The sequence below is a fragment of the Pseudopodoces humilis genome, chromosome 26 (genome assembly GCF_049639895.1).
Source record: "Pseudopodoces humilis isolate 2021_Gansu_Grassland_sample_001 chromosome 26, ASM4963989v1, whole genome shotgun sequence".
NCBI classification, from domain to species: Eukaryota; Metazoa; Chordata; class Aves; order Passeriformes; family Paridae; genus Pseudopodoces; species Pseudopodoces humilis.
Genome location: NC_142225.1, coordinates 4,338,108 through 4,351,838, shown reverse-complemented (window position 1 = coordinate 4,351,838; position 13,731 = coordinate 4,338,108). Strand labels below are relative to the sequence as shown.

The following is a 13,731-nucleotide window of genomic DNA, read 5'->3' as shown; positions in this document are numbered from 1 at the left end:
CGTCATTGTAGCTGGGTAATTTTCATTTGTAGCTCTGCCAGCTTCAGAGGGCAGAGATGGAGTCAGTGGGTGAAGCAGTCTGGATCAGCCCTGAGCTTTCCAATTTATTTTTTGTTAAAGGAAAAAAAAAATATTAAAAAAAAAAAATCGTCAAGATCAGCTGTTCTGAAACTCTTTATCTAAAATTATCCCTATTGCAGCACAAATCCAGCTGCTGGTGTCATGACAAGGCTAATGAAACTCTGCCCTGGCTCGGTTTTCCCGTTTTCCCAATGTTTCTTTGCAGCAGAGATTGTTGTCCTTTCAAGTGCAAAATATTCCCTTTCCAGTGGAAATTAAACTGCATTTCTTTTAGGAGGAAAGATATCTGATAGAGTCTTGTACTCCAGGGGCTTTGCACCACAGGTTTTACTCTTTTCTAGATAAATATTATTGTGCTGTAAATGAATGGTAAACAGAGCTGCAGAGAAGTAAATGCTGTCATTAAGGCTCCACCTGGATCTGAAGGAAGGTGGGGAAAGTTCAAAGATGAGAAAATCAAGCTGCTTTTAGGAGTGCTGCTGTCTGTGGCTGGGGACAGATAGAGAAGCCTTCACATAATGAGCTTTCCACAGGAGACAGTGTTTTGTTTCCTATGCAGATGCTGTTTGGTTCACTGGGTGCTTGAAATCTTTTTTTATTGTGGTTAAGACCCAAATTCTCGAGACAGGACTGCGAAACCTTCTGTCAGACACTGGAGCCATCGCCCTCCCTCCCTCAGGCTCTGATTTATGCACAAAATCCTGGATTCAAAGGGAAAAATTAAAGCCTGTGCTTGGCACAGTGCAGCTTGCGTTTGCAGGATCCGTTTGTTGCATGACAAAAGCTCGTGGGAATGTAGGGAAAGGGAGCTGAGGGTGTATTTTCTGTCTTCTCCTCAGCATCCCACCCACCCCACAGCTGCATTTACAGCTCCAGAATGGTGGTGGAATCCTGTCCAGTTGTTCCTGTTTTGTGTCCTTGCAGGAAGGATCAGAACGTGCTGTCGCCAGTGAACTGCTGGAACCTGCTGCTCAACCAGGTGAAGAGGGAGAGCAGGGACCACACCACCCTCAGTGACATTTATCTCAACAACATCATCCCACGCTTTGTCCAGGTCAGCGAGGACTCAGGACGCCTCTTCAAGAAGGTAACTGAGTGCTCCAGCACAGAACTTCCCTTTGCTTCTTCTCAAACACCATTCCAGCCATTACTCGTGGTACAGCCATTTATTGGGGGATTTTTTTTTTTCCTCTTTGTGCTTGGCTTGCCTTTGATTTCTACAGTTATTTTCCCCAGTGTGGCCAGTTGAGATTTGTTGGTCTAAATTAAGGCTTGTGTTTCTTCTCCTCTTAGTCTGCTCCACGGTTTTGTATGGATGTTGAAAATTTAATTAAATAAGCAGAAACCTTCCAGTTCTTCAGCTCTGAACATGAGTCAAGAACAACACTTTAAAGACAGAATTTTATCTGCCATGCAGAAGTAAAAGAAAAATTAGGGAGAATTCCTGCTATGCTAGGTAATAAAAGGATGTATTGTCCTTATCTGGGAAAAGGAGAAAATGCAGCTGAAGTCTCTTTTGTTTGCCTTGTCCCCTTGATTTCCACCTGGGAAGGAAGGTGGGACAGTGTGGGAGGGTTTTCCTATTAGGATTCTGTTCTTGCAGTTAAATGAACATGATCTGGAGGCTTTGAAAGTGCTGTTCAGGGGTGATGCCTGGTCCCTGCAGAGATTTGTCAATGGCTGCAACATCTGCTGCTTCACCTGGTGGAATCATTGCAAATCTTCACTTTGAAAAGCCATTTATTTCTCTGCCCCCTTCTCCCACCCCCTGCAACCTGTCCTGAGCTGGGGGAGTTCTTTCTGCTCTTGCAAGGCCTGGAGAAGGGAGGGATTGTTCAGATATTCTTCATTTCTGTCTATTGCTTTAAGTGTAAAAAAAAAAACCCTATGAAAAGCAGTTTATTTAGGCTGTTGGAGAATGAACAATGCTTGATATTGTGAATTTTCATGCGCAATATTTCATGTTCAAGATGCACTTGAAGGAGCAGCATCTTGTTGTGTGTTACCTGGGGAGCAGGGTGCCTGTGCCCTGTTCCAGCAAGGTTTTGTGGGGATTATTTCTCTGGGAGAACAAAATCTCTGCTGTTCCCTCTCTCCTGCCCTCAGTTTTTAATGGAAAATTAAAAATATATTCCACTTTTGCATTCTGTTTCTCTTTAACGGAAAATTAAAAATATATTCCATTTTTGCTTTCTGTTTCTCTTAGACTTCTCTTTTTGAAGTTATTGCCTGAGCAGAGGAGGAATCTTCTCCTTTTTAAGTAACGTCACACTGAGGCCTTTTTGACCTTTTAAAACTTTCTGGTAATTACATTATGGTTGATTAGATACTTACACGGGATTATTGAATGGCACTTACTCTTCAATTCCTCTAATCCCTCCAAAGGAGGAGTAATCTCCCTGTTGAATTTCAACAAGGGCTGTGCTGGAGCAAGGTGGCCTGGAAAATGCCTTGGCAAAGCATTACTTGGAAATTGATATTATCCCAGTTTGGCTGGAAATGGCAACTTTATCTCCAGCCCCTTATAAAGGAGGGCAAACTCATGTTTATATTTTATTTTGGGTGGCAGGACTAGAATAAAAACAAACAAATAACCAATCAACAGCAAAATCAAAAATCAAAATACCATCTCTGCTTTGTTTCTCACAGGCCAAGCTCAAACTCCACGTAAATTTGTGCAAACAAAAGGCACTTGTTGCTAAATCCCAACTACTTGTTTGGCTGTTTGCCAGGAATACCAGCTTGGCTGAAGGCCAAATCAGGTGTTTGATTACAACTCCACTTGTGCTGGGTGGTTAAAACCAAAAATTGCATCCTCTGTTATCTGGTACCAGCTGATAAATAGGGAAATTTGGCTGACGTGGACCTGGTTGTGCTTTTTCACTTGAGTCTCTTCCCTTCCTGAGCTGCAAGAAGCAGCTTGAATCAGTACAGAAGGTACTGCAGGCTAGAAAACAGATGAGGTGTGTGATTAAAACATTGCAAATCAGCTTTGCAGTGGATTTAAAGAAATGTTACCCATTTATAAATACCCATTTATAAACCCCCCCCTCAGTGGCGCATTTGTAAAATATCCCCAAAGCAGCACAGAAGATGTCAGATTATCTCTGAACTTGAAGCAAATGGAACCTTTTCCATCTTTTTTACCTTTTCCTGGGATAAAAACAGGGACAAGTTGCTGGCAAAGCCAGGCTGCCTTGCTGTAGGTGTTGGTGGGGAATCTTAAATTTGGGAAATATTCAGGTTGCAAATAACGCCATGAAATGTGCAGAGAGGATGGTGACACCGAAATCCTCATCCACTGGGGGCACCCCAAAGCAGATCCTGAGGCATAAAATCCTTTCCTTGGGCCGTTTTTCTCAAATCGGCGTTATGTGTCGTGCTGGGATGGAGCAGGTGAGGTGGGCAGGGAAAGAAAAGGAGGTGCTTGAGGTCCCTTTTGTCGCTGAGCTCTTGAGCTGCTGCATCTGTGAGTGTGTGGAGAGCTTTTCAGAGGGCAGAGTGCAGCTGTGATCTGGCTGTCTGTGATAAGGGCTGTGCTGGCAAGGAAAGGTGCCTGTGCTCAGGTGGGGGCTGAGCTGTTTCCAGGCAGCACTGACACACCAGAGCACACAGCCTTGAGCTGCACCAGGGGAAATACAGGTTGGATATTAGGAAAATGTGGGGGTTTTTTGCTGAAAGGGTGATAAAGAACTGGAATGTTCTGCCTGGGGAGGTGGCGGAGTCAGCATCCCTGGATGTGGTTAAAGAAGGATTGGATGTGGCACTGGGTGCCGTGGTTTATTTGAGGTGTTGGGGCTGGGTTTGATGCTCTTGAAGGTTTCTTCCCTGGTGGTTCTGTGATTGAATTTGGTCCTTGTGGCAGTGAGGAGGGCAAGGCAGACAGCCTGAGGTGGGGGGACAGCTCCTTCTGCATCCAGAGGATCGCCAGCAGCTGTGGCAGTGTGGGTTCTGTCTCTTCAGGCTGGGGTGGAGAATGCTCAGGGTGAGAATCTCGGACCCTGCAAGGGGCAAGGCTGATGGTGGAGCATGGCTGTGTTCCTGTCACTTTGAAATGAGTGAATTCCAGCCCCCAGCAGGGCTGCACACAGGCTTTCAGAGGGTTGGTGTTGGCAGTTCTTGGGTTCCAAACACCCTGGAAATCCTGGTCTGTGGCTGTGTCTGGTGCTGGGACGAGGAGATCCAGGTCCTGTCCCTGATCCCACCCCAGGGCTGCGGGATGGATGGATGGATGATGGATGGATGATGGATGGATGATAGATGATGGATGGATGATGGATGGATGATGGATGGATGATGGATGATGGATGATGGATGGATGATAGATGATGGATGGATGGATGATGGATGATGGATGGATGCTGGATGATGGATGGATGGATGATGGATGATGGATGGAATCCATGGATGGATGGATGGATGATGGATGGATGATGGATGGATGATGGATGGATGATGGATGGATGGATGACGGATGGATGGATGACGGATGGATGGATGATGGATGGATGGATGGATGATGGATGGATGATGGATGGATGGATGGATGATGGATGGATGGATGGGTGATGGATGATGGATGGATGGATGATGGATGGATGATGGATGGATGGATGGATGATGGATGGATGATGGATGGATGATGGATGGATGGATGATGGATGGATGATGGATGGATGATGGATGGATGGATGATGGATGGATGGATGATGGATGGATGATGGATGGATGATGGATGGATGGATGATGGATGGATGGATGATGGATGGATGGATGATGGATGGATGATGGATGGATGATGGATGGATGGATGATGGATGGATGGATGATGGATGGATGGATGATGGATGGATGATGGATGGATGGATGGATGGATGGATGATGGATGGATGGATGGATGGATGATGGATGGATGATGGATGGATGATGGATGGATGGATGATGGATGGATGATGGATGGATGATGGATGATGGATGGATGGATGATGGATGGATGGATGATGGATGGATGATGGATGGATGATGGATGGATGGATGATGGATGGATGGATGATGGATGGATGGATGGATGATGGATGGATGGATGATGGATGGATGATGGATGGATGATGGATGGATGGATGATGGATGGATGGATGATGGATGGATGGATGATGGATGGATGGATGATGGATGGATGATGGATGGATGGATGATGGATGGATGATGGATGGATGATGGATGGATGGGACGGAGGGATGGACGGAGGGATGGACGGAGGGATGGACGGAGGGATGGATGGAGGGATGGATGGGGGCCTGCCAGCCACATCAAAGCTATCTGTGCTGATAAGAGCAGCTGTGTTTGCTGCCAGAGCCAGCCCTGGCGTGCTGCTGGATGAACATCGTGTGTCAGCCCCTTTTCCCCTGCCTCTGGGCTTTGTTTACTTCCCTGGGTCCCTTTTCCTGCAGAGCCTTCCCATGTCTGAGCTGAGTGCCCCAAATGTGGCTTTGGCTTGGAAACTCTCAGCTGAGGTGCAGGAATTCTTGGAGCACTGTACTTTTCCGTGCCCTTGTTTTGGTTTCTCCTGAGAAAACACTTTCAGGTGTGGGTGGGAGATGCTGCTGATCAGGGACTGGCTGCTCTTACAGTGCTGAAGATGAATCCTGGAGCTGTCAGTGGGAATCTGGGATTTGTCTGCCCCCAGGGACGGTGTCAGTGCAATTCTGTGGAAGATAAATGGTGAAATAACCACATTTCCAGCAAATAAAACGGGAGGGGGGAGTGGGAATTGTCCTAGTAACAAATAGTTCCACCTTGGGGAGGAGGTGATGTTTTCTTGTTTGGGCAGAGTTAATGATTTAGGGCTGGCTTTGGTTCCCAGCCCTGGTGCCACCAGCGTTGCTATTCCAGTCACCTCTCCCTCTCCTGGAAGATCATCCTGCTTTGATGTCTGCTCCTTTTCATTCCTTCATCTCCCTTTGATTTCTCCTGCTTGTCCTCCTTCAGCACAGCCCCTTTATTTATTTATATTTCTAGATCTATGTATGTTTTTATATTTATATATGGGTTTTTTAACCCCAAAGATTCTTCTGTTTGAGCTGATTCCTGCTTTGATTTCCCCTTTTCTCTCTATCCCCCTGTCACCCTCTCTTTTCTTTTTTTATATTTATATGTGTATTTTTCCCCCCAAAATACTCTTCTGTTTGAGTTGATTCCTCTTTTTCTACATTTCTATATCTATGTATGTTTTTATATTTATATATGGGTTTTTTAACCCCAAAGATTCTTCTGTTTGAGCTGATTCCTGCTTTGATTTCCCCTTTTCTCTCTATCCCCCTGTCATCCTCTCTTTTTTTATATTTATATGTGCATTTTTCCCCAAAAAATACTCTTCTGTTTGAGTTGATTCCTGCTTTGATTTCCCTTTTTCTACATTTCTATATCTATGTATGTTTTTATATTTATATATGGGTTTTTTAACCCCAAAGATTCTTGTTTGAGCTGATTCCTGCTTTGATTTCCCCTTTTCTCTCTATCCCCCTGTCATCCTCTCTTTTTTTACATTTATATGTGTATTTTTTCCCCCAAATATTCTTCTGTTTGAGCTGATTCCTGCTTTGATTTCCCTTTTTCTACATTTCTATATCTATGTATGTTTTTATATTTATATATGGGTTTTTTAACCCCAAAGATTCTTCTGTTAGAGCTGATTCTTGCTTTGATTTCCCCTTTTCTCTCTATCCCCCTGTCACCCTCTCTTTTCTTTTTTTATATTTATATGTGTATTTTTCCCCCAAAAATACTCTTCTGTTTGAGTTGATTTCCCTTTTTCTACATTTCTATATCTATGTATGTTTTTATATTTATATATGGGTTTTTTAACCCCAAATATTCTTCTGTTTGAGCTGATTCCTGCTTTGATTTCCCCTTTTCTCTCTATCCCCCTGTCATCCTCTCTTTTTTTATATTTATATGTGTATTTTTCCCCAGAAAATACTCTTCTATTTGTGTTGATTCCTGCTTTGATTTCCCTTTTTCTACATTTCTATATCTATGTATGTTTTTATATTTATATATGGGTTTTTTAACCCCAAAGATTCTTCTGTTAGAGCTGATTCTTGCTTTGATTTCCCCTTTTCTCTCTATCCCCCTGTCACCTCCTCTTTTTTTATGTTTATATGTGTATTTTTTCCCAAAAAAATACTCTTCTATTTGTGTTGATTCCTGCTTTGATTTCCCTTTTTCTCTCTATCCCCCTGTCACCCTCTCTGTTTATTGTGACCCTTCATTTCTCTGCATGGTGCAACCTTCCTGTTTCTTGCATGGTTATCAGGTTTTCTTGCCTCCAGACGTATCTTTTGAGTGGGATCCCTTGGGATTATTTATACATGTATAGACCTTTGAGCAGCAGTTTCTTTAATTTGGTCTCTTTAATCACTCTTTCTGTGTTGTCTCTTTGAAATTTTCCTAGCAGCAGCCTGATAATCTTGTTCAAATTGAAAGAAAAAAAAAAAAAAAAAAAGAGAAAATTACCTTTTTTGAAAGAGCGGACTGTGGAAGCCTCACTTTGAGCGGTGTCTGAACAAACTGATTATTTTCAGTTTGGCAGATTTTTACATGAGGAAATTGTGAAGTGACTGGCAAATGTTAATGGACAGAAAAGCAGATTTATTCTGTGGGCAGAGGGGCCTCGGGACAGGCTGTGTCTCCGAGCTGAGCCAGGTACCAGCTCAGCATCTGCCTGCCCTGCTGGGTTTAAAACACATTTTCTGCTCTGGTTTTCCCTGGGCTGCTGGGGAAGGGACTTTTCCCTGCTGTATCCACTCATTTGAGGATATTTATGGGGAGAAACCCCCATTTGGAATCAAGAAAACCAACCAAAATTCTCCTGTTTAGCCCCTTTGATGGTGGGAAAACCCCCCAGTTTATCTCCTGGTACACTGCAGGGTGTTTGATGTGAAATGGAAAATCCACAATGAGTTGGTTAAAAGCCTTGCAGTAATCAAGGAAGAAGAATTATTAATTCTCTGAAGGGGTCTGTCATGACCTACTTTACAGCTGCACTGAGGCTCCTGCTGCTCTGGTACCAGAATATGACAAATCTTAAAGCACCCCACACATGGAAAAGCCAGAAGTGTAATGGTTAAAATGCTGGGCATCTGTAAAAAATATTTTCCCATCACGGTGGGAATTTGTAAAAGTGCAAATGCCACGAGTAAAACTCTCATTGAGCTGCAGAGTTGTGCTACATCCCTGCTCCCCTCCTGGAATCACTCCACTGGTGAGTCAAAAAATATGGGAATATTTAATGTTTATTCCCCACCTAGGCATATTTAATTGTTACTTCTAAAAAGATGCAGAGATACTGTTCCAGAGCTGTTCCAGCATCAGCAGATTTGGGCTCCAGCTGTCATCCTCTGACATAATTTGAGGCAGCAAATTAGATAAAAATCTCTTATCTTGGTGTGTTACACATTCCCCCTGCCGTGGCTTGAGCCCTTGCTGGCTGTTTTTGGGGAAAGCACCTCAGCAACTCCAGGGAATGTTGGTTTTGAAGCCATCCCATCCTTCTGTCGGGCTTTGGGAGGACCTTGCTGGGGCTGGAGATGCAGGGCAGAAAATGTTGACGGCATTCCTGAGCTCTCCTCTTTATTATCCCCCCCCAAATATTTGGAAGCTGAAGTCGTTAATGTTGGGTGGAATGCGGAACCCGGCGAGCCCCGCAGTAGATCCCAAAAACATCTTGATTAAATTAGAGGGGAGGTGGAGGGGAGGAGGGCTGGAACAAAGAGGCTGTTGAGGAGCTGGCACAGCCCGTGCTGGGAATTTATGTTCCAGCCAGGGGTGGCAGAACCTCCAGCCCTGCACATGGTGCAGATACACCCTGGAGTAACAAAGGAGTGTGTGTGTGCTCACAGCAGCCTCCTGGGCTGGGGAAAACCTGCATCCACAGCCTGGCATTCCTGCCACATCCTGCTGGGACTTCCCTGGCTGCTGCTGCTGCTGCTGCTTTCCTGGATGGCAGAGGAAGGGAAGGGGTGTTCAGCACCTCCCTGGATGGCAGAGGATGGGAAGGGGTGTTCAGCACCTCCGTGGATGGCAGAGGAAGGGAAGGGGTGTTCAGCACCTCTGGTTTGCAGAGGATGGGAAGGGGTGTTCAGCACCTCTGTGGATGGCAGAGGAAGGGAAGGGGTGTTCAGCACCTCTGTGGATGGCAGAGGATGGGAAGGGGTGTTCAGCACCTCTGGTTTGCAGAGGATGGGAAGGGGTGTTCAGCATCTCTGGATGGCAGAGGATGGGAAGGGGTGTTCAGCACCTCCCTGGATGGCAGAGGAAGGGAAGGGGTGTTCAGCATCTCTGGATGGCAGAGGAAGGGAAGGGGTGTTCAGCACCTCCCTGGATGGCAGAGGAAGGGAAGGGGTGTTCAGCACCTCTGTGGATGGCAGAGGAAGGGAAGGGGTGTTCAGCACCTCTGGTTTGCAGAGGAAGGGAAGGGGTGTTCAGCACCTCTGGTTTGCAGAGGAAGGGAAGGGGTGTTCAGCACCTCTGTGGATGGCAGAGGAAGGGAAGGGGTGTTCAGCACCTCCCTGGATGGCAGAGGAAGGGAAGGGGTGTTCAGCACCTCTGTGGATGGCAGAGGAAGGGAAGGGGTGTTCAGCACCTCCCTGGATGGCAGAGGAAGGGAAGGGGTGTTCAGCACCTCTGTGGATGGCAGAGGATGGGAAGCCTTCCTCCTCCTCCTCCTCTTCCTTGTCCAGAGGAGGCAACAAAGCTGGTGATGGATTTAGAACACGAGCCCTGTGAGGAACGGCTGTGGGAGCTGGGGATGTTCAGCCTGAAGAAAAAGAGACTCAGAGGTGACCTTATCACCCTCTACAGCTCCCTGAAAGGTGGCTGTGGGCAGGTGGGGTTGGTTTCCTTCTCCAGGCAGCACTGACAGAGCAGAGCACACAGCCTTGAGCTGCACCAAGGGAAATACAGGTTGGATATTAGGAAAAGGTTTTTTACAGAAAGGGTGATGAAGTTCTGGAATGGTCTGCCCGGGGAGGTGGTGTTGTCACCACCCCTGGATGTGTTTAAAAAATAAAAAGGTTGGATGTGGCACTGGGTACCGTGGTTTAGTTGAGGTGTTGGGTTGGACTCGATGGTCTCCAAAGGTCTCTTCCCACCTGGTGGGAGCTCTGTTGTGACCTCTCAGGGCCCAGCACAGGTGAGGAGCTGCACCCTGAGCTGTGCAGGGAGCTCCTGCTGTGCCCCAGAGATGCTCCTCCGAGCAGATCATCTCCCACATCTACAGGAGAAAGGTTTAACCTGATCAGATCAGGGCACACAGTTTGTGGGGACACCTCCACCCCACACACCCAGCTCATTAGTGCAGCCAATTAATTAAGATTTAGTTGCACAAGCCCTTCCTCACGTTAAGGGAGGTGCAGGTAGATGTGGTTGCAGGTACAGCCAGGAGGAGATCCCAGTAAAGTTGATCAGGATATCTTTCATTTATTGCCTTGTTTACAAAATGAATCGTTCTGCCTTTGCAAAACACAGAGTAATAGAGAAAATACAGAACAATGCCGAATTTGCTGCTGCAATAGCAATTGATATGGAGACATTGACAGCTGCCAGGACTGTTGTTGTCTTTCCTTGGCATGGATTTTATTCGTCATTCCGTGGCACTTTCTGGCACCATGCTGGAATCTCTCGTGCCTGTATGGCAGTGGGATCAGCAGCCTTTAATCTGCACTTGGAATTCTGTGGGAATTCAGGGGAATTCTCCTTGGGCATCACCTCCACCTCCCTCCACTGCACTCCAGCAATAACTTTTTCCTAACGTCCGATCCATTTTCCTCTGACTTTCCCCAGCAAACCCTTCAGCTTCCTCCAATGTATTTTCATTTATCAGGGTCAGCTTTTTTTCTCTTAGACATTTTTTTTTAGGGTGGAATCAGTGCAGGGAACAGTTTTACATTAACAGTGCTCATTGCACAGCTCTTGTTCTGATGTCCCCTGTGATCTGTCTTACCTTCATCTTAATGGAAGGAGTTTTTTTCCAGTCCAGCAATCCAGCAGCTCCTTTCTCAAGAGCTCATTTGGAAGCACAGAGAGTTTCGTGTTTTGACAATTTGGCATCTTCTTTTACCCCTTTCAACCCGAAATCTGCATTAAAATACTCATTTTAATCTCTGCAGTATAATTGATGCTTCAGCAGTCTGTGCGGAAAACGAGCAATTTTTTAGTGCAAGAAACGAGCAAAAAGGGGTGAGAGGCAGAGGATGGGGCCAGGAGGTTCCAGCAGCACTGGAAAAGGGAACAGGGAAAAGTTCAGTGACAGAGCCAGGCAGTCACTTCCATTAATCATCAACACGTGGAGGAAAAGGCAGCCAGAAAACCCCGGATCACTGCAGGGCGAGCAGCAGCCCCGGCTGCCAGAAGTGGAAATCCCGTAGGTTTGTTCCTCCAAACTCCCTTGGAGGTTGGGAATCAGCAGCTCTGTGCTTTTCTCTAAATTAGAGGCTCCTTTCCTTTGTCAGCGTTTGTGTTGGGTGCTCTTTGTTCCTCGGGCAGCTGGGTGAGGAATATGGGATTGGAACATGTGGAGAATCCAATGGATTTGGCATTGGATACTTGTGAATCCCACTGTGCTGCCAACAGAGCAATTCCAGGCTGGTCTGAGCCACAACACCCCAAAATAATACAAAAATGTGCTCTAATAAAGCAATTTTTTCATCTAATAAAGCAATTTTTTCATCTCAGAAGCACACTCCAAGCGCTGCTGAACTGGACACTATGGGGAAAAGAATAATTTAAATTCAAATCAGATAATCTTTCTCTTCTGGCTTTTCAATTTATCAGTGTGTTATTGGGTTTTTTCCTCATGGCTTAGCACTATCTTGACTTCCTGGGCAGAAATGTTGGTTTAAGCGTGGGTTTGGCTGCACTGCCTCTTTATCTGTTTCTTTTCCTGAATGTTGTAGGCATAAATAATCTTGAATTTATCAAATTTGCTTGCCCCAGTTGATATTAAACACTGGTAACATGAGGGTTGGAACACACAAGTGCTGCCTTAGCGGGCAGTGAATGAGTAAAATCTATAAACTGAATTAAGTTATTGTTATTGTGGTGATTTCCTTACCCTGCTTTTCTTCAGCTTCCACACCAAACCTGTCCTGTACCCTCAGTCTTGCTTCATCCTATTCAAATGGGAAAAATTCTATGTTTTCAGGCCGGAGAATTGAAAAATTTCACATTTTCTGGAAATTTCCATCTGTGTTCCATAGAGCTTTTCTGGCTGTGCCCATCTGGGATTTCAGTTTATTTATACTCCTGGTACAACGTGACCCTGAGTGCCTCTGGGCTGGGCACTGATTGGATTTGCCAGCACAAACGGTGGTGCTTAATTAAGCCTGAATTATTTGTGGATGCCCCGTGCTCGCTTCCTCTGCCTCTGCAGCATCTTCCTCAATTAACTTTCATTTCTCTGTTCTGTTGCAGAGCAAGGAAGTGGGACTGCAGCTCCAGGAGGACTTGATGAAGGTCTTGAATGAACTCTACACGGTAAATCAAACTGATTTCTTGGCATCTCCTCAGGCAGAAGGGAGAAGTGTTTGACTTCTCCCACCAAGGCTGAGAAAAGGCTGCACTCCCTGCTATAAAGCTCCATAAATCCCATTTTTCCCCCTCTGTCCTGCTGTTGTTTCAGCTCTCTAAGTGTTGGCTCACCTCCCTGCCCATTTGTTACTTTGCTGCTTTAAAAAAAGAAGCCAGAGACAGGAGAATTATCCCCAAACACACCCAAAATCTCGGGGTTTGTGTGGTGTGAGCCTTCAGAGGCACCCTCTGAGCTTATTTGTCCCTCAGCCCTGAGCAGAACAGCTCCTTTTGCAGGAAGAGTTTCCCATCTCTGCTTTTTGCCTCTCAGTAAATCCACTGGAGGCACCGAGGAAGAGGAAGGAAGTTTCCCCAAGGGTTCACGTGCCTGGGGATTTTCTTCTCCTCACACACATGAATGGAGAAGCCTCTTGCTTGATGAAAATTTTGCTTCCTGCAGCTGATACTGAGCGAGTTCTCTTCTTTAAAAGCAGAACTCACTGTCCAGTGGCTCAAAATCCCTTTTATTTTTGTCCTTCCTGAGTGGTTTGTTGGGTCATGACACTGAGATTTACGGTCTGGCCTTCCTCCTTCCAGAAGGTGACCCAGGGTTTGTTCTCAGGCTGTGAACATATTGACCCTGTGGTGAAATTCGGGGTAAAAACCAGTTTTGCGGAGTTTCAGGGGGGTTCCCTGAAATTTCCTGTGTTAATAAATATATAGAGGGAATAGTTTCATTAGCATTTGTCACAATTAATGCCTCAAAGCCAAATATTCAGGCAAATCAGCTCTGCAGAAATAGTTTTCTGTTTGAGGGCGTAATCAGGTCAACTTTTGAGTGCTGTCATGGATGGGATCCTAAGGAAAGACATGGATCTGTCTCTGAATTTAGGAACTGAGGTAAATTTCTGATCCAAGTTCAGCTGGCTCTGGAGTTTCATGGACAGGGGATCATTTCTGGGTGCCAGGCTCATTTTTTTTCAGCCAAATAATGAATTCTGCTAATATCTGTTCCCTTGGAAGGAAGAACTTCCAGAATTCAGCCTTTGCTAAACAAAGAGATGGAAGGTATTGATATTTTTA

General features: G+C 45.6%; 1 protein-coding gene across 5 annotated transcripts in view; it reads left to right on the top strand.

Moving 5' to 3' along the window:
* SRGAP2 (SLIT-ROBO Rho GTPase activating protein 2) overlaps nucleotides 1-13,731 on the top strand; it is a 102,877-nt gene that overhangs the window by 38,727 nt on the left and 50,419 nt on the right. For all 5 annotated transcript variants that reach the window (XM_088066955.1, XM_014258167.2, XM_014258168.2 and 2 more), the window contains 2 exons: nucleotides 1,006-1,168; nucleotides 12,553-12,615. In XM_088066955.1, the coding sequence (XP_087923081.1) occupies nucleotides 1,006-1,168; nucleotides 12,553-12,615 (226 nt within the window). The remainder of the gene's footprint in view (nucleotides 1-1,005; nucleotides 1,169-12,552; nucleotides 12,616-13,731) is intronic.